Genomic DNA, 22,182 nt, shown 5'->3' with positions numbered 1-22,182 from the left:
GTCCCAGGGGCTGGGCTTTGGTTTGGATGCATTTCAAAAAAGCAGCAGCAGGAGGGAGGAACTGTACAGGAGCACAAAGGTGGGGGCTGAGAGCTGAGGAGTCTGCAGCACAGACAAGTCACATGTTTTAGGATATGCATTCAAACCAAAACCCAACCCCTGGGACTACACAGAGGAATCTGTCAGGATACAAGGAAATTGTAATGCAAATACATAGAGAAGGTAGAGAGAAATATTTGCACTGCAGGTGTAATAAGCTTCTGCAACCTGTCTTGAGTGAAAATGAGGTCCCTGGTGACAGGTTCCCTTTAACACAACTTTTTCTTTAAAAATTGTCAAAAACAGTTTTTAAAGGGAACCCATCACCAGAGAGCTATATTTAAACTTGGGATAAGCTCTAACATAAAATGTAAAGGGTTTACCATCTTCTTCAGCTTTTTGCCAAATCGATTAAGGTACCTAGCTGGAGTCCCTCTGACTGGAATTTTTTTTTTTTAAATAGCCCTTTATAGGTAGAATCGGGGTGGTAGGTTCCCTTTAAATCTCCTGCCCATTTCACATTTAATCACCTGATTTTCTGCTGATGCCCGTCGGTGAAAGCAAATATTTCTTAACTTAGCTAAATCTACTGAATCTCACACAAATATATAAATGCAGTTTATATAACAGGAAAAAGGCTCCTCTGTTCTCTATAAAGTTGTTTGTTGGTCCCCGTGATCTCCACCCCGCTGGCACTGCTGCGGTGCCAAAAAAGTGCTGGCCACTCCAAGCCACCGCTAATCTTATTGCTTGCTTAGCAACTAGGCAGAGGAAAGAAAAACAGGCGCACCAAAAAGCGAGGCGCAGATAGACATGGTCGCTGCCCACTGCTTATGGTGGAGGGAGAAAGCTTATCGTGCATGCGCAAGGTGAGCCGACATTATCGGGGATTGGTAGGAAGAGAGGAAGGAATATTCATGAGTGGAACGAATACAGAGTTTTTTGTTTTTTTTAAAGCATGTCTACTATAAACTCTACAGCAGTGGTGGCGAACCTATGGCACGGGTGCCAGAGGTGGCACTCGGAGCCCTTTCAGCGGGCACTCAGGCCATTGTCCAAGGAGAGAATTCAGCAAACACTGAATCTTCAACTTAAGAGTTGCTTCTCTCAGCGATATTTTAAAATGGCACTTTATTGGCTCTTTGGAACTGCAGTAAAAGTGAGAAGGTGTTGACAGTACTGCATTATCTTTGAAGGTCCTCTTGCTGAACCTACCATTCTTCCTGTACAGAGAGACCCTGGAAATAAGCTACAATGATAGTTTGAATTTGCCCTACTGTCAACTGTATTGGTTGCCTCAGGCGGCCGATACAGTAGAAAGATGTGGAAGAACAGGTAGCAGAAAGTGACTGTATAAAATTCCATGCTGGCACTTCACGGTAAATAAGTGGATTTTGGATGTAGTTTGGGCACTCGGTCTGTAAAAGGTTTGCCATCACTGCTTTACAGTGTCTGTAGCAACCGGTGCCCAGTTAAAAATAGCCCTCTGGTGACAGGTTCGCTGGTGTAATACACTCCTATTTCCACAGTATTCTTATAAAAAACTTTGTAACATATCGTGCCAGGGGAAAGGTCTTCCTTCTCTTACTTTGGCTCTTATTCTTCCTCTTTCCTAATCAGATATCCACTCTGCCAATTTCCATATTGCTGGCAAGACAGAAACTTAACAAGATGTCAAATAAAATGTAAAAAGTCTATGGAGAGTGGAGGGGGAGGAAAGAGTCACAGCAGCTAGGTCTCCATTCACAAACCCAGAGAGAACTGCTGTAAAATGAAGAGTAGAAGTCACATACTGACCAAAAACAGTGCAACTTCTCTCATACACAACCTTGACTACCGATTTACGCAAAGTTTATCGAAAGACGTAAACTCGATCCGACACGTCTATCCCTTTTCAAGCCGTTTGAGGGTTCACTCTTCTGCCATCTTGTCCCTCATCAACATGAATTTCTTTAAGGACTAGAAAATTGATTTATCGTGACCAAATTTTAATCTTAAGATGTTCTGCCAGGATGGATCATGAGTCTAGTTATGGATCATGTGTCTCCTTCGCTTTGACTTGGCTCCACAACTATGAGAGATTAACATGGGATTAAATGAGGATTTTATAAAGTAACTGAGGACGAGGATTCCTCACATCCACATACATTTATAGGTCTACAATGTTGCCTGTTTATTTGGTATATATGTTATATATAGGTTTGGTATATATATTAGGAGGGTGGAGCTGTCTCTTCGGTTATATCTTTAGTAGACATGAGCGAACATACTCGTCGGAGCTTGATGCTCGTTCGAGCATTAGCATACTCGAAACTGCTCGTTGCTCGGATGAATACTTCGCCCGCTCGAGAAAATGGCAGCTCCCGCCGTTTTGCTTTTTGGCGGCCAGAAACAGAGCCAATCACAAGCCAGGAGACTCTGCACTCCACCCAGCATGACGTGGTACCCTTACACGTCGATAGCAGTGGTTGGCTGGCCAGATCAGGTGACCATGGAATAGACTAGCCGCTGCCCGCGCTGCTCGGATCATTCTGTGTCTGGATGCCGCTAGGGAGAGAGCTGCTGCTGGTCAGGGAAAGCGTTAGGCTGTTCTATTAGCTTACTGTTAGGCAGGAGTGATTCTACAAGAACCCAACAGCCCTTCTTAGGGCTACAATAACGTTATACATTTTTTTTTTTTTTATTTGCAGCTAGTACCATATTGTGAGGAATTAGCAGGGGGACTTGCTACCGTTGTGTTTAGCTCTTAGTGACACGCATATCCACCTCAAACACCAAAGTGGGAAAATTTATTAGGGGTTTGATTTCAATTAGGCACAGTCTGCCATTTACTTTTTATTTTACGTTTATTTTTTCATAACTCAGCGTCATCTCATCAGTGTGCTTTCATACTTGGCTAGAAAATAGCCATAGGAGAATCCAAACGGCTTACTTAGGCCTACAATAGCGTTATATATATTTGATTTCTGGTTGATCTGCTGGTGGCTGTCCTTGATGCAGTGCATCTACTACCATATTGTGAGGAATTTGTAGTGAGACTTGCGACCGTTGTGTTTAGCGCTTAGTGACGCACATATCCATCGCAAAGACCGAAGTGGGAAAATTTATTAGGGGTTGGATTTCAATTAGGCACAGTCTGCCATTTACTTTTTATTTTACGTTTATTTTTTCGTAACTCAGCGTCATCTCATCTGGCATAGCAGTGTGCTTTCATACTTGGCTAAAAAATAGCCATAGCAATAGGATAGCATCGTTTGGTTTTAAAAACTAAAAAACACACAAAAAAAACACAAAAAAAACACAAAAAAAAGTTTAAAAAAAATTAAAGTTATAACTTTCATTTTCAAATTGTTTAACCCGAGGGCTAGGGGTAGAGGACGAGGGCGGGGACGTGGGCATCCAACTACTGCAGGGGTCAGAGGCCGTGGTCCTGGGCGGGGTGAGACACCACCTGCTGATGAGGGAGCAGGGGAACGCCGCAGAGCTACACTCCCTAGGTTCATGTCTGAAGTTACTGGGACTCGTGGTAGAGCACTGTTGAGGCCAGAACAGTGCGAACAGGTGATGTCGTGGATTTCCGACAATGCTTCGAGCAATTTGTCCACCAGTCAGTCTTCCACGCAGTCCACCCATGTCACCGAAATCGGCACTCCTCCAGCTCCTGCACCTCAGCCTCCTCCCCCCAGTCTGCCCCCTCCCAGGAAAATTTGGAATTTGAACCGGCATACTCTGAGGAACTGTTTTCTGGACCCTTCCCACAGTCACAAACCACTTGTCCGGTTGCTGCTGAGCAATTTTCCGATGCCCAGGTTTTCCACCAGTCGCAGTCTGTGGGTGATGATGACCTTCTTGACGTAGTGGAAGAAGTGTGTAAAGAGGTGTCCGACGATGAGGAGACACGGTTGTCAGACAGTGGTGAAGTTGTTGTCAGGGCAGGAAGTCCGAGGGGGGAGCAGACTGAGGGATCGGAGGATGATGAGCTGACAGACCCAAGCTGGGTTGAGAGGCCGGGTGAACACAGTGCTTCTGAGACGGAGGAGAGTCCTCGACCAGAACAGGTTGGAAGAGGCAGTGGTGGGGCCAGACGGAGAGGCAGGGCCAGAGCAGGTGCATCAGCGCCAAATGTGTCACGTAGTGAAGCTTCCGTGGCGAGGGCTCCCGCGGCGAGGGCTAGATTTTCAGAAGTCTGGAGGTTCTTTAAGGAAACACCGGATGACCAACGGACTGTGGTGTGCAACCTTTGCCAAACCAGGATCAGCAGGGGTTCCACCACTACTAGCTTAATTACCACCAGTATGCGCAGGCATATGAATGCTAAACACCCCACTCAGTGGCACCAAGCCCGTTCACCTCCGGCCGTGCACACCACTGCTCCTTCCCCTGTGTCAGCTGATAGTCAGCCCCCTGCCCAGGACCCTGGCACAAAAACCCCATCGTCGCCTCCACGATCCTCCACAGCATCCACCAGCGTTCAGCTCTCCATACCCCAGACGCTGGAGCGGAAACGGAAATATAGTGCAACCCACCCGCACGCCCAAGCCCTTAATGTCCACATCTCCAGATTGCTTAGCCTGGAGATGCTGCCCTATAGGCTAGTAGAGACCGAGGCCTTTCGCAACCTCATGGCGGCGGCCGCCCCTCGGTATTCGGTCCCCAGCCGCCACTACTTTTCCCGATGTGCCGTCCCAGGCCTGCACCAGCACGTGTCAGACAACATCATCCGTGCCCTGACCAACGCCGTTTCTGACAAGGTCCACCTGACCACGGACACGTGGACGAGTGCTGCCGGGCAGGGCCACTATATATCGCTGACGGCACATTGGGTTAACTTGGTGGAGGCTGGGACCGAGTCTGACCCTGCGGCTGGTCATATACTGCCGACGCCAAGGATTGCGGGGCCTACCTCGGTCCAGGTCTTTCAGGCATACTATGCCTCCTCCTCCTCCTCCCACCCCTCCTCCACCTCCTCCTCCGAACTACCATCCGTGGGCATGGCGCCATCAGTCGCTAGCTCTAGGCACAGCAGCAGTGCCGTCGTTAAGCGACAGCAGGCGGTGTTCAAACTGCTGAGCCTAGGCGATAAAAGGCACACCGCCCAAGAACTATTACAGGGCATCACGGCGCAGACTGATCTGTGGCTGGCACCGCTGAACCTGAAGCCAGGCATGGTTGTGTGTGACAACGGCCGTAACCTGGTGGCGGCTCTGCAACTCGGCAGACTGACACATGTGCCATGCCTGGCCCATGTGTTAAATCTGATAGTTCAGCGTTTCCTCAAGACATACCCCAATCTGTCTGATTTGCTCACGAATGTGCGCCGCATCTGTGCGCATTTCAGGAAGTCCAGCACAGATGCTGCCACTCTCAGGGCAGCGCAGCGCCGCCTCCAACTGCCCGCTCACCCACTGTTGTGCGACGTGCCCACGAGGTGGAATTCAACATTAACCATGTTATCCAGAGTTTACCAGCAGCGCAGAGCGATTGTAGACTGCCAGATGTCAACTTCCACCAGAACTGGTAGTCAGGTCAGTCAGCTTCCTCAAGTCTACAATGAGGAGTGGACGTGGATGTCTGATATCTGTCAGGTGCTGAGTAACTTCGAGGAGTCAACACAGATGGTCAGTGGCGATGCCGCCATCATCAGCCTCACCATCCCGCTGCTTGGCCTGTTGAAAAACGTGCGTAGTTCTGCGGGACAAGTAGCGAGGGAGAGTAGGCGAGCAGGCAGCTTGTCCAGCACTGGCAAGGGTACGCTTTACAAGGCTTTTGCCAGCTTTATGTCACCCCCAGCAAGACACTGTCACCTGTCCCCAGTCTCGGCAGAGTAGGGCTGATCTTTACAGAAAGATGGTGAGGGAGTACGTAGCTGACCATACCATCGTCCTAAATGATCACACAGCTCCCTACAACTACTGGGTTTCAAAGCTGGACATGTGGCACGAAGTGGCGCTGTACGCCTTGGAGGTTCTTGCCTGCCCTGCCGCTAGCGTGTTGTCCGAGCGGGTTTTCAGTGCAGCTGGTGGCATCATCACCGATAAGCGTACACGCCTGTCGACTGACAGCGCTGACAGGCTGACGCTTATTAAGATGAATAAAGCCTGGATTTCTCATAATTTCCAATCTCCACCAGGTGAAGGAAGCTCAACCTGAATAATTTATGCACTCCTCCTCCTCATTTTCCTCCTTCTCCTCCTCTTTGTACACTAAAGCAGAGAAAACTGGCTATTTTTTGACAGGGCCCACTGGCTCTAGCTATAGTACTTTATGCATTTAATTTTTCTGGAGGGCCACCTACCCGGTCCTCTGTTTTAAACAATTTTTGGGACTGCCACATATAGGCACTCAATCTATTCAATTTTTCTGGAGGGCCACCTACCTGCTCCTCTGGTTTGAAAACTTTTTTGGACTGCCACATACAGGCACTATCCAAATTAAATTGTCTCCATAGCAGCCTCCACACGTTGTCTCCATTGCTACCTCCAAAAGTCGTCCATATAGCTGCCTCCATACATCGTCCCCTTATCAAACGTGCTGTGTCAGGCAGAAATTTGGGTTGTTTTCATGGATTCCACATCAAAGTTGTTAACTTTGTCGCCACCCTGCTGTGTAATCCACAAAATATACTGGCAAACTTTTACCATTTACGGATATTATTTCAGCGCTTCTTGCGCATCTGTTTACATTCCCCTCACCCGCCATATCCCAAACTTATAAGAACGCTACTACACTTAACTTGGTGGAGGCTGGGACCGAGTATGACCATGGGGCTGGTCATATACTGCCGACGCAGAGGATTGCGGGGCCTACCTCGGTCCAGGTCTCAAAGGCCTACTATACCTCCTCCTCCTCCCACCCCTCCTCCACCTCCTCCTCCTCCGAATTACCATCCGTGGGCATGGCGCCATCAGTCGGTAGCTCTAGGCACAGCAGCAGTGCCGTCGCTAAGCGACAGCAGGCGGTGCTCAAACTGCTGAGCCTAGGCGATAAAAGGCACACCGCCCAAGAGCTATTACAGGGCATTCCACATCAAACTTGTTAACTTTGTCGCCACCCTGCTGTGTAATCCACAAAATATACTGGCAAACTTTTATCATTTACCGATATTATTTCAGCGCTTCTTGCGCATCTGTTTACATTCCCCTCACCCGCCATATCCCAAACTTATAAGAACGCTACTACACTTGATCTTATACAAAAGGTTCTTAGAAGTGCTGTTAGGGGAGTAGCCTAGAGACAGGGGCTTGGATTGGCGAAAGCTCGCCTGGCAGCGGAGCGCCAGCTCCATCCCAAGATCCAACTAACATAGTTTTAACTGCAGCACCTTTAATCTACTACTAGTTCACTGCCTCCATACATGGTCCCCTTATCAAACGAGCTGTGTCAGGCAGAATTTTGGATTGTTTTCATGGCTTCCATGTTAACTTTGTCGCCACCCTGCTGTGTAATCCACAAAATATACTGGCAAACTTTTATCATGTACCGATATTATTTGAGCGCTTCTTGCTCACCTCCTTTGGTTCCTCTCTGCCACCCATTGGTTTGAAGCCTGAGTCCATTTAGGGTATGTCGCCATGACACTCTCTAGCCTGCCGCTGCTGCCGCTGCCTCTGCATGCCGTCCCCTATAGTGTCAGGGTCAATTATTGGATGTTTTAGATGCTATCTAGCTTCATTCGGTCACTCTGTCATGGCCATGCTGTTGCCCATAGTTTTGGCATAATGGTGCGATTAAGCAGCCTCAGAGGCATCCATGCATGCTGCCCCTGCTGTTTCCTGTCCATTTCTGTGGTGTTTCCATCCTTTTCTGAGGTTCCCAGGTGTTTGGCCAAGCTTCCCTGTGCAGAGCCTTGGTCCCCTTGAAAAGCATCGGGAAAAGTTCGTCTCGAATAACGAGTACCCGAGCATTTTAGTGCTCGCTCATCTCTAATCTTTAGCGATGAGGTTTTTTGCTTGGTCTAAGTATCAGCTTCATGGAGGGAAATAAACTGCAGACACATGAGTTGCCGTCCTATGTTCCCTCTGCTGTCAGAGGACCCTTGTACCTCTGGTAGTTTATAGTAAAATGAAGCAGTGACCAGCACTGGCAGACAAATGACTATTCACAGCTCCCGTCCTCCGGTGACCTCACTCAGCCCCGGCATCACTGACTGACCGTAAGCATCAACTGTTCTGAAGATGCAACGTGAGGCCACATTAACATTATGCTTTTCTCCATTATGAAACAGAAAAATATAGGGAAATTTTGCTACTTGGGATCCCATTCTTATCTATTGGATGGTTATGGAGCTGTTATGGATTGCAGCAGTTTTGACTACACTTTTTGCTTTTTTTGCTATAATCTCTCTATGGAAGTTTAACAGTTTAATCCCGGACAACGACAATTCATCATCAACTCGAACATAAAAACTACCATGACAATGCACCCACAAGGGACCAACAACAATTACTACAAGTTTTAGACAGCATTAAGAGGCTCATATGAATTGCGAGGCTACGTGGAAACTGTTGCACAAAAAATCTACACCGATGAGCCAAAAATTTTGGTCTCCTTTTTCGGTGTAAACAATGCCAACTTTTCTCTCGGCTCAGATGCATTTTGGATAAATATCTTAGTAAAGTGGAGCTCTGCTTGCGTTGCTACAGAAAATAGTACATAAAATATTAACTCCTTCAGGACCAGGATTTTAAGGGTTTTTGCATTTCCTTTTTTTTTCCCCCGGTTCTTACACAAGCCAGATCTTTTATATTTATTCTATTTACAAAGCTATGAGAGTGGTGATGAGTGGACTTGAACCGCAATGTTTGGGTTCCTACTAAACATTGGTCGGTGCTGGCACTGATGGCAGGTTATCCTTTACACATTGTGGGCAATGCTGCTCATGGCATGTAATTGGTGTCAAGGGAAGCCACAAAAAAAAATGTCAAATTGGTGCTGTGCAAAATCACTGGGGTCTTTTTCAGAACATGAGAACGTTTTCATGGATATTATTGCGACAACTGTTTAAATCATCAAATCATCACTTTATTAAAATTTTTATTGAAGGACCTTTAGGCGATTTCCTTATACTCGTGAACATACTGTAGAGAAATCAATGTATAACATCCATGTGTAACTATTGTATATACTGCAGTACAAGCCAGGGCCCCTAATTTTTCCACAGATAACTGGGAAAACTTATTGACTTCTGTATAAGCCTAGGGTGGTAAATGCATTGGTCACAGTCCCCAGTAATGTAATGCCCTGCAGCCCCTTGGGTATAAAAAGTCCATACTCACCTTGCACTGCTCCCCGCGGCTCCTCTTCCTTTGTAGCAGAGCGCATACTATGCGCTAGTGGGCAGAGCACATGGATGCGTCTCAGAGAAGAGAAGGAATAGGAGCTGCAGGGAGCGGTGCAAGGTGAGTATGTAAGATTTTTTTTTTTTATACACTTGTGTTTAAGCCAAGCTGGAGTTTTTAAGCACATTTTTTGTGCTGAAAAACTCGGCATACACAGTATATGTGTCTGAGTATGGGGTTGTGCTATAAAAATTATATTTACTTTTACCAATTTATGTGCATGTTCATTTCTACCCCTGGTCACCACTGACTACAATGAACAGTGCATTTACTACCACATTTGTCTACGGTCTTTGAAGGTTTTGGAGATTAAAAAAAAAAATGTGAGTTACAGTATTCTGGAATTTTTAAGGAGTTATTGTACAATAGCGCAACAGACATCAATTACATCAGACACACTCCCTGCAAAGTTCTCCCTCGTCTGAGGTTTCCAGTGTTGCACCAGATTAATTTATGGAATTCAGATAAATGAATAACAGCATGCAATGTCAATCGGCTGCCTCTAAAGCCAGTAGGATCTTGTCATGTATCAAAAGTGGTCTGGACTCTCGGGATAGGGATGTAATTGATTCGGCCTCACCTGGAATATGCCGTCCAGTTCTGGGCACCAGTCCATAAAAAGGATGCCCTGGAGCTAGAGATGGTTAAACGAAGAGCCACAAAAATGGGTATGGAGGGTCTCAGTTATGGGAAAAGATTAAAACAACTAGATTTATTCAGTCTGGAAAAGAGACGACTATGAGGGGACATGATTAATTTATGTAAATATATGAATGGTCCATACAAAAAATATTGTGGTAAGTAGTTTCAGATTAAATCAAATCAAAAGACGAGGGGGCACTGTCTCCGTCTGGGGAAATCAAGGTTTAATCACCAGAGGCGACAGGGCTTTATTACTATGAGAACTGTCAATCTGTGGAATAGCCTGCCTCAGGCGCTGGTCACAGCAGGGACAGCAGAGAGCTTCAAGAAGGGTCTAGATGCCTTTTTACACCTAAATAACATTGATGGTTATTTTTTATAGAATTGTTTCCCCCAAATCTCTTCCTCATCCAATCCCTTCCCTTCCTTGGTTGAACTTGATGGACAAGTGTCTTTTTCAACCGTATAAACTATGAAAGTCATGAAATTGTCGGTGGTCTCTCAAAAAAAGTCACATATTTTCCAGTAAAAACACTGTCCTCTCCTGTCGTCATTGGGAACTAGGGTTGCATGGATAGCAGAAATGGATTAGGCCTCATGCACATAAACGCATGTGGGTTGCAAACACTGCTCACTGTGCCTAATACAGGCAGTCCCCGGGTTACATACAAGATAGGGTCCATAGGTTTGTTCTTACATTGAATTTGTATGCAAGTCGAAACTGTATATTTTATAATTGTAGTTCCAGACAAAAATTTTTTGCCCCAGTGACAATTGGAGTTTAAAAAACTGTAATGGGACCAAAGATTATAAATAAAAGCTTCATTACAGACACCTTACAGCTGATCATTGCAGCCTGGGATTTTAGTAACATCCAGACTTCACCAGAGGTCACAGGAGGCAGAGTGGTTAGAGATGAGCGAGCACTAAAATGCTCGGGTGCTCGTTATTCGAGACGAACTTTTCCTGATGCTCGAGTGCTTGTCTCGAATAACGAGCCCCATTGAAGTCAATGGGAGACTCGAGCATTTTCAAGGGGACCAAGGCTCTGCACAGGGAAGCTTGGCCAAACACCTGGAAACCTCAGAAAAGGATGGAAACACCACGGAAATGGACAGGAAACAGCAGGGGCAGCATGCATGGATGCCTCTGAGGCTGCTTAATCGCACCATTATGCCGAAATTATGGGCAACAGCATGGCCATGACAGAGTGACCGAATCCAATAACATCCAATAATTGACCCTGACACTATAGGGGACGGCATGCAGAGGCAGCGGCAGCAGGCTAGAGAGTGTCATGGCGACATACCCTAAATGGACTCAGGCTTCAAACCAATGGGTGGCAGAGAGGAACCAAAGGAGGTGAGCAAGAAGCGCTGAAATGATTTCCTATGTGAAAAAACGGTTGAAGGTATATTTAGTCGATAACACAGCACGGTGGCGACATAGTGACCAAGTTCCATAACGTATCTGGTGAAACACCCGAAAAATGAGCCTGACACAGCTCGTTTGATAAGGGGACGACATGTGGAGGCAGCCATGGAGACGACTTCCATGATTAAGAGTGACAGTATGGGGCATCCATAATGCTTTTATGATTGCAACTTCAGGTCTCCAGCATGGAGGCGACAGATGCGCCGGGTTCCATTATGTATCTGGTGAAACACCCGAAAATTCAGCCTGACACAGCTCGTTTAATAAGGGGATGATGTGCTGCATATCCTCTCGTGCTCCAGCGTCTGGGGTATAGACAGTTGAAAGTTGCGCATGGAGACATTGGTGGACGCTGTGGAGGCAAAATGGACAGGAAACAGCAGGGGCAGCATGCATGGATGCCTCTGAGGCTGCCTAATCTTGGGATGGAGCTGGCGGTCCGCTGCCAGGCGAGCTTTCGCCTGTCCAAGCCCCCGTCTCTCGGCTCCTCCCCACCCAAAATGGGCCTGGGGGCCAGAAGCGTTTACTTTGAAAAAATTATAATTTTCAAAGCAGGCGGGGTTGTTTGAATATTTAATCTAGGAATAATAAAAATAGAACCGTTATGCTATTCTAATTGTTTTTTTCGGAAATGGTTCCATGATTAAGAGCGACAGTATATGGCATCCATATTGCGCTGCTATGATTGAAACTTCAGGTCTCCAGCATGGCGGCGACAGATGCGCCGAGTTCCACTATGTATCTGGTGAAACACCTGAAAATTCTGCCTGACACAGCTCGTTTGATAAGGGGACGGTGTATGGAGGCAGTGAACTAGTAGTAGATTAAAGGTGCTGCAGTTAAAACTATGTTAGTTGGATCTTGAGATGGAGCTGTCGGTCTGCTGCCAGGCGAGCTTTCGCCTGTCCAAGCCCCTGTCTCTCGGCTCCTCCCCAAACAGCACTTCTAAGAACCTTTTGTATAAGATCAAGTGTAGAAGTGTTCTTATAAGTTTGGGTTATGGCGGGTGAGGGGAATGTAAACAGATGCGCAAGAAGCACTGAAATAATATTGGTAAATGATAAAAGTTTGCCAGTATATTTTGTGGATAACACAGCAGGGTGGCGACAAAGTTAACAAGTTTGATGTGGAAGCCATGAAAACAACCCAAAATTCTGCCTGACACAGCTCGTTTGCTAAGGGGACGATGTATGGAGGCAGCTATATGGACGACTTTGGGAGGCAGCTATGGAGATGATGTGTGGAGGTAGCAATGGAGACAACGTGTGGAGGCAGCTATAAAGACGACGTGTGGAGGCTGCAATGGAGACAATTAAATTTGGAGAGTGCCTGTATGTGGCAGTCCAAAAAAGTTTTCAAACCAGAGGAGCAGGTAGGTAGTCCTCCAGAAAAATTAAATAGATTGAGTGCCTGTATGTGGCAGTCCAAAAAATTGTTTAAAACAGAGGACCGTGTAGGTGGCCCTCCAGAAAAATTAAATACATTGAGTACTATAGCTAGAGCCAGTTGGCCCTGGCAAAAAATAGCCAGTTTCCTCTGCTTTATCCAGGCTTTATTCAGCTTGATAAGTGTCAGCCTGTCAGTCGACAGGCGTGTACGCTTATCGGTGATGATGCCACCAGCTGCACTGAAAACCCGCTCGGACAACACGCTAGTGGCAGGGCAGGCAAGAACCTCCAAGGCGTACAGCGCCACTTCGTGCCACATGTCCAGCTTTGAAACCCAGTAGTTGTAGGGAGCTGTGCGATCATTTAGGACGATGGTATGGTCAGCTACGTACTCCCTCACCATCTTTCTGTAAAGATCAGCCCTACTCTGCCGAGACTGGGGACAGGTGACAGTGTCTTGCTGGGGTGACATAAAACTGTCAAAGGCCTTGTAAAGCGTACCCCTGCCAGTGCTGGACAAGCTGCCTGCTCGCCTACTCTCCCTCGCTACTTGTCCCGCAGAACTACGCACTCTGCCGCTAGCGCTGTCAGAAGGGAAATACTGTTTCAGCTTGTGCACCAGGGCCTGCTGGTATTCATGCATTCTCACACTCCTTTCCTCTCCAGGGATGAGAGTGGAAAGATTTTGCTTGTACCGTGGGTCCAGGAGAGTGAATACCCAGTAATCGGTGCTGGAATAAATTCTTTGAACGCGAGGGTCACGGGATAGGCAGCCTAGCATGAAATCTGCCATATGCGCCAGAGTCCCAACGCGTAAGAATTCACTCACCTCACTGGCCTGACTGCCCATCTCCTCCTCCTCCAACTCCTCCAACTCCTCTTCTCCTTCCCATACACGCTGAACAGTGAAGGACTGAACAATGGTCCCCTCTTCTGTCTCGCCAACATTCTCCTCCTCTTCCTCCTCCACCTCCTCCGATATGCGCTGAGAAACAGACCTGAGGGTGCTTTGGCTATCAACAAGGGAATCTTCTTCCCCTGTCTCTTGTGACGAGTGCAAAGCTTCCGACTTCATGCTGACCAGAGAGTTTTTCAACAGGCCAAGCAGCGGGATGGTGAGGCTGATGATGGCGGCATCGCCACTGACCATCTGTGTTGACTCCTCAAAGTTACTCAGCACCTGACAGATATCAGACATCCACGTCCACTCCTCTTTAATAACAATGTAGGAACGATTTTCGAGGAAGACAGATACCACCCAATGGTCCTCGATTTGGAATCGTAAGGTCTGTTGCTGGAAATAAATACACTAACCCTACTCAAAACACAAACACCAGATATACACAGAAACTGTATTATTGAAAAAGCATGTAGCAAAAAAGTTTTATTAATCAAATTAATCAATTGCCATAAAAACATACACAATCAAGGGTATGAAACAAACATTTTTTGGGGGGGATAGCAACTAATGCTGGACAGGTTACATAAAACATCGAGGTGGCATAGTGACATGGAGATGTCAGTACACAGTGGCATATACTCTGTCTCCTGGGCCTATGGGGAGACTGTGATACAACACAGACACAGACATGTTGATTAAATCTGATGTGGTGAATGACTGTATAATTAACAGTATAAATATTTACCTAGGTACCAGGAGGCACGTACCACCAGGATGCACAAGTACCTGTGCATCCTGGTGGCTACGTGCATCCTGGTACCTAGGTAAATATTTATACTGTTAATTATACAGTATAAATACAGTCATCCCTATAGGCCCAGGAGACAGAGTATATGCCACTGTGTACTGACATCTCCATGTCACTATGCCACCTCGATGTTTTATGTAACCTGTCCAGCATTAGTTGCTATCCCCCCAAAAAAATGTTTGTTTCATACCCTTGATTGTGTATGTTTTTATGGCAATTGATTAATTTGATTAATAAAACTTTTTTGCTACATGCTTTTTCAATAATACAGTTTCTGTGTATATCTGGTGTTTGTGTTTTGAGTAGGGTTAGTCCACTCCTCATTGTAGACTTGAGGAAGCTGACTGACCTGACTACCAGTTCTGGTGGAAGTTGACATCTGGCAGTCTACAATCGCTCTGCGCTGCTGGTAAACTCTGCATAACATGGTTAATGTTGAATTCCACCTCGTGGGCACGTCGCACAACAGTCGGTGAGCCGGCAGTTGGAGGCGGCGCTGCGCTGCCCTGAGAGTGGAAGCATCTGTGCTGGACTTCCTGAAATGCGCACAGATGCGGCGCACCTTCGTGAGCAAATCAGACAGATTGGGGTATGTCTTGAGGAAACGCTGAACTATGAGATTTAACACATGGGCCAGGCATGGCACATGTGTCAGTCTGCCGAGTTGCAGAGCCGCCACCAGGTTACGGCCGTTGTTACACACAACCATGCCTGGCTTCAGGTTCAGCGGTGCCAGCCACAGATCAGTCTGCGCCGTGATGCCCTGTAATAGCTCTTGGGCGGTGTGCCTTTTATCGCCTAGGCTCAGCAGTTTGAGCACCGCCTGCTGTCGCTTAGCGACGGCACTGCTGCTGTGCCTAGAGCTACCGACTGATGGCGCCATGCCCATGGATGGTAATTCGGAGGAGGAGGTGGAGGAGGGGGGGTGGGAGGAGGAGGAGGCATAGTAGGCCTGAGAGACCTGGACCGAGGTAGGCCCCGCAATCCTCGGCTTCGGCAGTATATGACCAGCCGCAGGGTCAGACTCGGTCCCAGCCTCCACCAAGTTAACCCAATGTGCCGTCAGCGATATATATAGTGGCCCTGCCCGGCAGCACTCGTCCACGTGTCCGTGGTCAGGTGGACCTTGTCAGAAACGGCGTTGGTCAGGGCACGGATGATGTTGTCTGACACGTGCTGCTGCAGGGCTGGGACGGCACATCGGGAAAAGTAGTGGCGGCTGGGGACCGAATACCGAGAGGTTGCGAAAGGCCTCGGTCTCTACCAGCTTAAAGGGCAGCATCTCCAGGCTAAGTAGTTTGGAGATGTGGACGTTGAGGGCTTGGGCGTGTGGGTGGGTTGCACTATACTTCCTCTTGCGCTCCAGCGTCTGGGGTATGGAGAGCTGAATGCTGTGCATGGAGACATTGGTGGATGCTGTGGAGGATCGTGGAGGTGAAGATGTGGTTTTTGCACGGGAGGTGTTTGCGCCGGGGTGCTGAGCAGGGGGCTGACTAGCAGAGGCAGCAGATGACACAGGGGAAGGAGCAGTGGTGTGCCCGGCCCGGAGGTGAACGGGCTTGGTGCCATTGAGTGGGGTGTTTAGCATTCATATGCCTGCGCATACTGGTGGTAGTTAAGCTAGTAGTGGTGGAACCCCTGCTGATCCTGGTTTGGCACAGGTTGCACACCACAGTCCGTCGGGCATTCGGTGTTTCTTTAAAGAACCTCCAGACTTCTGAAAATCTAGCCCTTGCCGCGGGAGCCCTCGCCACGGGTGCTTCACTACGTGAAACATTTGGCGCTGATGCACCAGCTCTGGCCCTGCCTCTCCGTCTGGCCCCACCACTGCCTCTTCCAACCTGTTCTGCTATAGGACTCGCCTCCGTCTCAGAAGCACTGTGTTCACCCGGCCTATCAACCCAGCTTGGGACTGTCACCTCATCATCCTCCGATCCCTCAGTCTGCTCCCCCCTCGGACTTCCTGCCCTGACAACTTCACCACTGTCTGACAACCGTGTCTCCTCATCGTCCGACACCTCTTTACACACTTCTTCCACTACGTCAATAATGTCATCATCACCCACAGACTGTGACTGGTGGAAAACCTGGGCATCGGAAAATAGCTCAGCAGCAACCGGACAAGTGGTGACTCTGGGAAGGGTCCAGAAAACAGTTCCTCAGAGTATGCCGGTTCAAATGCCAACTTTTCGTGGGAGGGGGCAGACTGGGGGGAAGGAGGTTGAGGTGGAGGAGCTGGAGGAGTGCTGATTTCGGTGACATGGGTGGACTGCGTGGAAGACTGACTGGTGGACAAATGGCTAGAAGCATTGTCAGCAATCCACGACATCACCTGTTCGCACTGTTCTGGCCTCAACAGTGCTCTACCACGAGTCCCAGTAACTTGAGACATGATGAACCTAGGGAGTGTAGCTCTGCGGCGTTCCCTTGCTCCCTCATCAGCAGGTGGTGTCTCACCCCGCCCAGGACCACGGCCTCTGACCCCTGCAGTAGTGGGACGCCCATGCCCTCGTCCTCCACCCCTAGCCCTCGGGTTCAACATTTTCAAAATGAATGTGTAAACTGTAAATTTTTTTTGTGTTTTTTTTGTGATTTGGTTTTTTTAAGAAAACGATGCTATCCTATTGCTATGGCTAGTTTCTAACCTACACTGACAGCACACAACAGGATTTTATGCTGTGCCTGATGACTTTTAGTTTTGAAAAAAAAAAAAAGAAAAGAAAAAGCAGACTGTGCCTAATTCAATCAAACCCCTAATTGTCCCACTTCGGTGTTTGAGGTGGATATGTGTGTCACTAAGAGCTAAATATAACGTTCGCAAGTCTCCCTGCAAATTCCTCACAATATGGTACTAGCTGCACTACTAATGCCAGCAAGCCCAGCCACAAGCAAACAAAAAAAAATAAAATATAACACTATTCTAGCCCTAAGAAGGGCTGTTGGGTTCTTGTAGAATCACTCCTGCCTAACACTATTCTAATTGAACAGCCTAACGCTTTCCCTGACCAGCAGCAGCTCTCTCCCTAGCGGCATCCAGACAGAGAATGATCCGAGCAGCGTGGGCAGGGGCTAGTCTATTCCAGGGTCACCTGATCAGGCCAGCCAACCACTGCTATCGACGTGTAAGGGTACCACGTCATGCTGGGTGGAGTGCAGAGTCTCCTGGCTTGTGATTGGCTCTGTTTCTGGCCGCCAAAAATCAAAACGGCGGCAGATGCCATTTTCTCGTCCGAGCAACGAGCAGTTACGAGTACGCTAATGCTCGAACGAGCATCAAGCTCGGACGAGTGTGTTCGCTCATCTCTAAGAGTGGTCCATCTGTAATTAGGGGTCGTCTGTAAATCGGGGGTTCTTAAGTAGGGGACCACCTGTAAAGGGCTACGGGGCCACAGTTTGTGCAGCTATATCGGTCATGTTCATGGGGTGATAATTGTTAAGTGTAAAAGGGCTATGATGTGGGTATATTCAGGCGAAGGCAGTGTGAGATGCAAATACTCCCCAGCCTGCACGATCAGCTGAGACGTATAAACCTTGGGCGGTTGTGAAGAGGTTAACTTCTACGGATGCTGCATTATGGCTCCTTAAAAAAAAGGGAAGACAACAAATCAAATGGTAAGACATATGTAGGAAAGAACCATTTAACTCTCACCTAGAGATGAGTGATGTTTAGAGGCTGAAGGGGGAGTTGCACCCAGACTTGTTCTATGATCTACAGAAAAGACATAGGTAGAAATCTGAGCTGCTGATAAAAATCTAATGACATCTTTTTTAACAGTCTAATGCAGTCTTAAAGATGAGATTCTTATCTTTAAAGCGACACCAAAACCATGCATCTAAACTAAAATATTACATTTTAAATCACTTTGGATGAGATTTTTTTTTTTACGGGTAAAAATAACATTTCATTGGGTAAAATCTGGTGACAAGTTTTCTTTAAAGTGGCTTTATCCCATTGACATGAAAATGTATGCTCACTAGACTTGCATGAGTATGGGAGATTTAGATGGAATAGAAGGTAGATGAATGATTGACTATTCTGACTATTGTCTTGGCTGGGCACATGGATATGGAGGTCATTATATAATTAAGTTACCCATTTGCTGTGAGTGAGAGTGAACCCAATGTGATGCTTAATATCTCCAGTGGCGGCGCTATAACTTACTGACAAAGTACTCAAATTTAGATTTCATCCATTAGTATCCTCCAGGGAGAACCGGTGTCCAGCTTATCTTTGGGATACTCTTCGACTAAAAGGGTACAGTCCAAGGTGGACGACCCATCCAAGAAGTGTTCCAACCATCTTTTGGCAGGGTTATAGCCTCTGAAATGCAGATAATCACTGAAAGCAAAGAGGGATCCATGTTGTGTTAGCCCCTCCATTAGAGAGCCTTGATCTGGACACCTAGTGCAATTCCCCAAGAAGAAAACTGTTCAAATATTTTGGTAAATGAGGCTGAAGCCCCATGCAAGGGAAACATGGATGAATAAATAGATTTACATTGGATGAGATTTAGGTGCATATAACCAGTAACAACAACCCGGCCTTTACCTGCGTCCCAATGAAGAAGTCATCGACGGAGGCGGTGCCCATGAATGGGAATTCCATGTGCGTGTGGGTATCGATGCCTCCAGGAATCACCAGTTTCCCCGTGGCATCTATGACCTTCACACCCGCAATGTTCTCCGGCTGCAGATTCTCCCCAATGTCCTGGATGATCCCATCTTCAATGTAAACATCAGCTTTCTGCGAAGAGTCGCTGTTCACTATTTTACCACCTTTGATCAAAATCCGGTTGCCCGCCATTGTCCCAATGCTGGTTGCAGACAATTGTCTTGGCCTGGGAAGAAACAGAAGATTCTGACGTTGTATAATCCTAGCAGGAGATGTGCACTTGTAGCCAGGACCTCTCTCCGCTCTGGTGAGGTGCTGGACTCTGTCCCTGCTCCTGTATACAATGTTACATGATATAGCACATACCACAGCCGTCTTTAAATATTATGGAGAGGATTCACAGACCACTCCTCCGCCTTTTACGGGACTCTCATTGAGCACACTATGTATGATTAACCATTCTTACTCAGTTAGGTATATGATTTACAGTCCTGAATTTTACAGTGAGGACTCAAATAGGTGTTTTTTATGGTGTTCAAATGGTTAAAACTTTACATTTTGCTCTGTGTGGCAGTTCCTCAATCTCAACGGGTTAAGTTCTTCATCTTCTATGTAGATAACCTTCAGAAACCTGTAAAAAAATACAATATAGTTAGCAGTGACATCGTGATGGGGACACAACTTGAACCAGGCTCCTATGGGTGGAGATCTGTGACTCAGGAGCAAAGGAGATTAGGGCTGATAAGCCACTGAGATGCAGAAACATATCTTGTGTAAACCCTGAACCAAGTGGTTTTGTAAAAAAAAAAAAAAAAAATTATAAAAATATTCAGGACCTCGGGAAAGCTGGTTGCCCAGGCTGCCATGCATAAACACATTATACAGAGCTTCCTGAACTGTCCAGACGGGACAAATCAACCTGAGCTTGATGACTCATACACAGCAGCTGGGGGATGGTGCAGCGATTGATTACTTCTGCCTGTCATGACAACATAGTGATTACATATACTCTCGGCTTATGCTGGGCAGGACAAGGCTGGAGCAGTGCATAATTAGGGTGAAAAAAAGTGCCAGGGCGGCCACAGGAGTGACAGAGTCTCATTATCATAATTTTATAATTGTTTTTTCAGTAAAGCCACTCAGTTCAGGGATTAAACAAGATATGTTTCTGCATCAGTGTAGCTAAAGCATTCTCAAGGTATGTTTGGCTCACAATCCAGAAAAAGTGGTAGATTTCCTTTAACCCTTCCTTTGTCCACTTGACATAAAGAACATTGCACCATCAGATGTCACGGCCAGGGTTCCACCATGTCCTTTCACATATTGTCCAGCAGAGACCATTGACTTCAGCAGGTCACTACTTTTTTTCTACTCTGTTTGGACTACCTTGCATGCAGAGAGCATCTTTGCGTTTGATGCTCTAACCAAGTGGACTCTGGGTGAGAACCTTCACATTGGGGTGACCATTTTGGTAACTCTGATGATATTACTTGCAAAGTCACTCTCTTTTTGTTGCTTTTTAACAAAGAATTGGAACCATTTTTTTTAATGAATCCAGTAACACGGGGGCAAACTTACCCATAAATCACTACAGGCAACGGCTTTAAAACCCCAGAGATCAGGATGGTAACATAGTCTAAAGCAAATAACATTAGACTCCTTGTTCTGCCATTTAGAGTATAGCTTCGCATTTGGGGGGGGCCCCAGAGATACAAAATACCGGGGGTGAATACGTATGTTCCATTGGTCACAGTTTGGTCTCTCTTTGGATTTATTTCATAGAGACAAAATACTCGTCCCACATTAAGACATGTAATAACTGGAGTAAAGACGTCTTCACCAGGACTTCCACAACTGTTCCTACAAGAACGTCTTCTTTAATCTCCGCTTTTCCTGCTGTTTCTCTCCCTTGCTCCATCTGTTGTGTTACTATTTTCAGAGAACTTGCTGAGTTTGATGGCGTCCACAGACAGCTGCAGTCTAACTCTCCCGGCATCCAGCGAGCTGCTCATTTCTTGATGGAAAAATCTAAGGCGATGGATTGGACATAGAACTTTACTTTACTCTACAGATCATCTCACCACTTGGGAAAAGTCAGGTGTCCACTTGTGGGGAGAAGTTAGGAGATGTTAGGGCATAGGTGTCCAAAGAGATGTGTGAAATTATACATAAGATAGGGAAAAAAAAAATCATGATTGTCCATTGCATCCAACCTATTAATCTTTTTTTCCTATTTCAACCTATGAATCTTTCATTATACTGTGTTAATCGAGAGGAAGGCAAAAAAATGAGCCAACACAGGATCAGATCTCTAATGTGTTCTGGCATCTTCATAAATTCTACATGGGTGGAGTAGAAGACACAATGAGGTGGGGAATTCATTAAGACACATTCAGAATGCCAGTCCAAATTCCTCCCCTCCCCCCCGGCGGTCATGCAATAATATTCATTAAGGCTCCAACCTCTGTAGACCAGATCGAAACTGGAGTTTTTTTGCTATAGTATCTGTCAGTTTTCAGGAGGAAACTATACAAAATTTAGGAGGCCAGGCATTCACGCCTTGGCTTGCCCTCTGACGGGCCAAAAACTGGTGGGAGGGAGGAGATTTACATGCCCGCTTTCCCAGAAAACTGGCGGGGAAGCCACGATGAATCTCCCCCAATGGATCAGGCATAAGTCCGTTTTTAACCTAACTAACCCTTTGTTTTTTGATGGGAAATTACATCAACCCATTGAGATATTGGTCATGCTTGTTCATCACGAAATTGGAGGGAATAAGTGCCCATTGCTCTGCAATTTCCAATGCTCACACGCACGGACGCTTGCTCAACCTGTACTTCATACTCGCTATTAATGAGATGGGGATGCTTATTCTCCTAATCAGTGGGGGTCCCAGAAATCGAACTCCACCCCTCTTATGGATATGGGATAATAATCCATCTTGGGACAGCCCTTTAATGCCATTACCTGCCATAAACAAAGACACAACAGGCTAAGTTTTGACTCATATGATGCTTTGT

At 46.7% G+C, this 22,182-nt stretch overlaps 1 protein-coding gene across 1 annotated transcript in view; it reads right to left on the bottom strand.

Annotated features, from left to right (window-relative positions):
* The window catches only part of DPYS (dihydropyrimidinase), a 50,747-nt gene extending 31,378 nt beyond the window's left edge, over nucleotides 1-19,369 (bottom strand). Inside the window, exon 1 of the mRNA XM_072151343.1 lies at nucleotides 19,100-19,369. Within this exon, the coding sequence (XP_072007444.1) occupies nucleotides 19,100-19,354 (255 nt within the window). The 5' untranslated portion in view covers nucleotides 19,355-19,369. The remainder of the gene's footprint in view (nucleotides 1-19,099) is intronic.
* Between the last annotated feature and the right edge of the window lie 2,813 nt (nucleotides 19,370-22,182).

The sequence above is a fragment of the Engystomops pustulosus genome, chromosome 5 (genome assembly GCF_040894005.1).
Source record: "Engystomops pustulosus chromosome 5, aEngPut4.maternal, whole genome shotgun sequence".
NCBI lineage: Eukaryota > Metazoa > Chordata > Amphibia > Anura > Leptodactylidae > Engystomops > Engystomops pustulosus.
The sequence above is the reverse complement of the archived record's forward strand: the minus strand, read 5'-3'. Positions and strand labels throughout refer to the sequence as shown.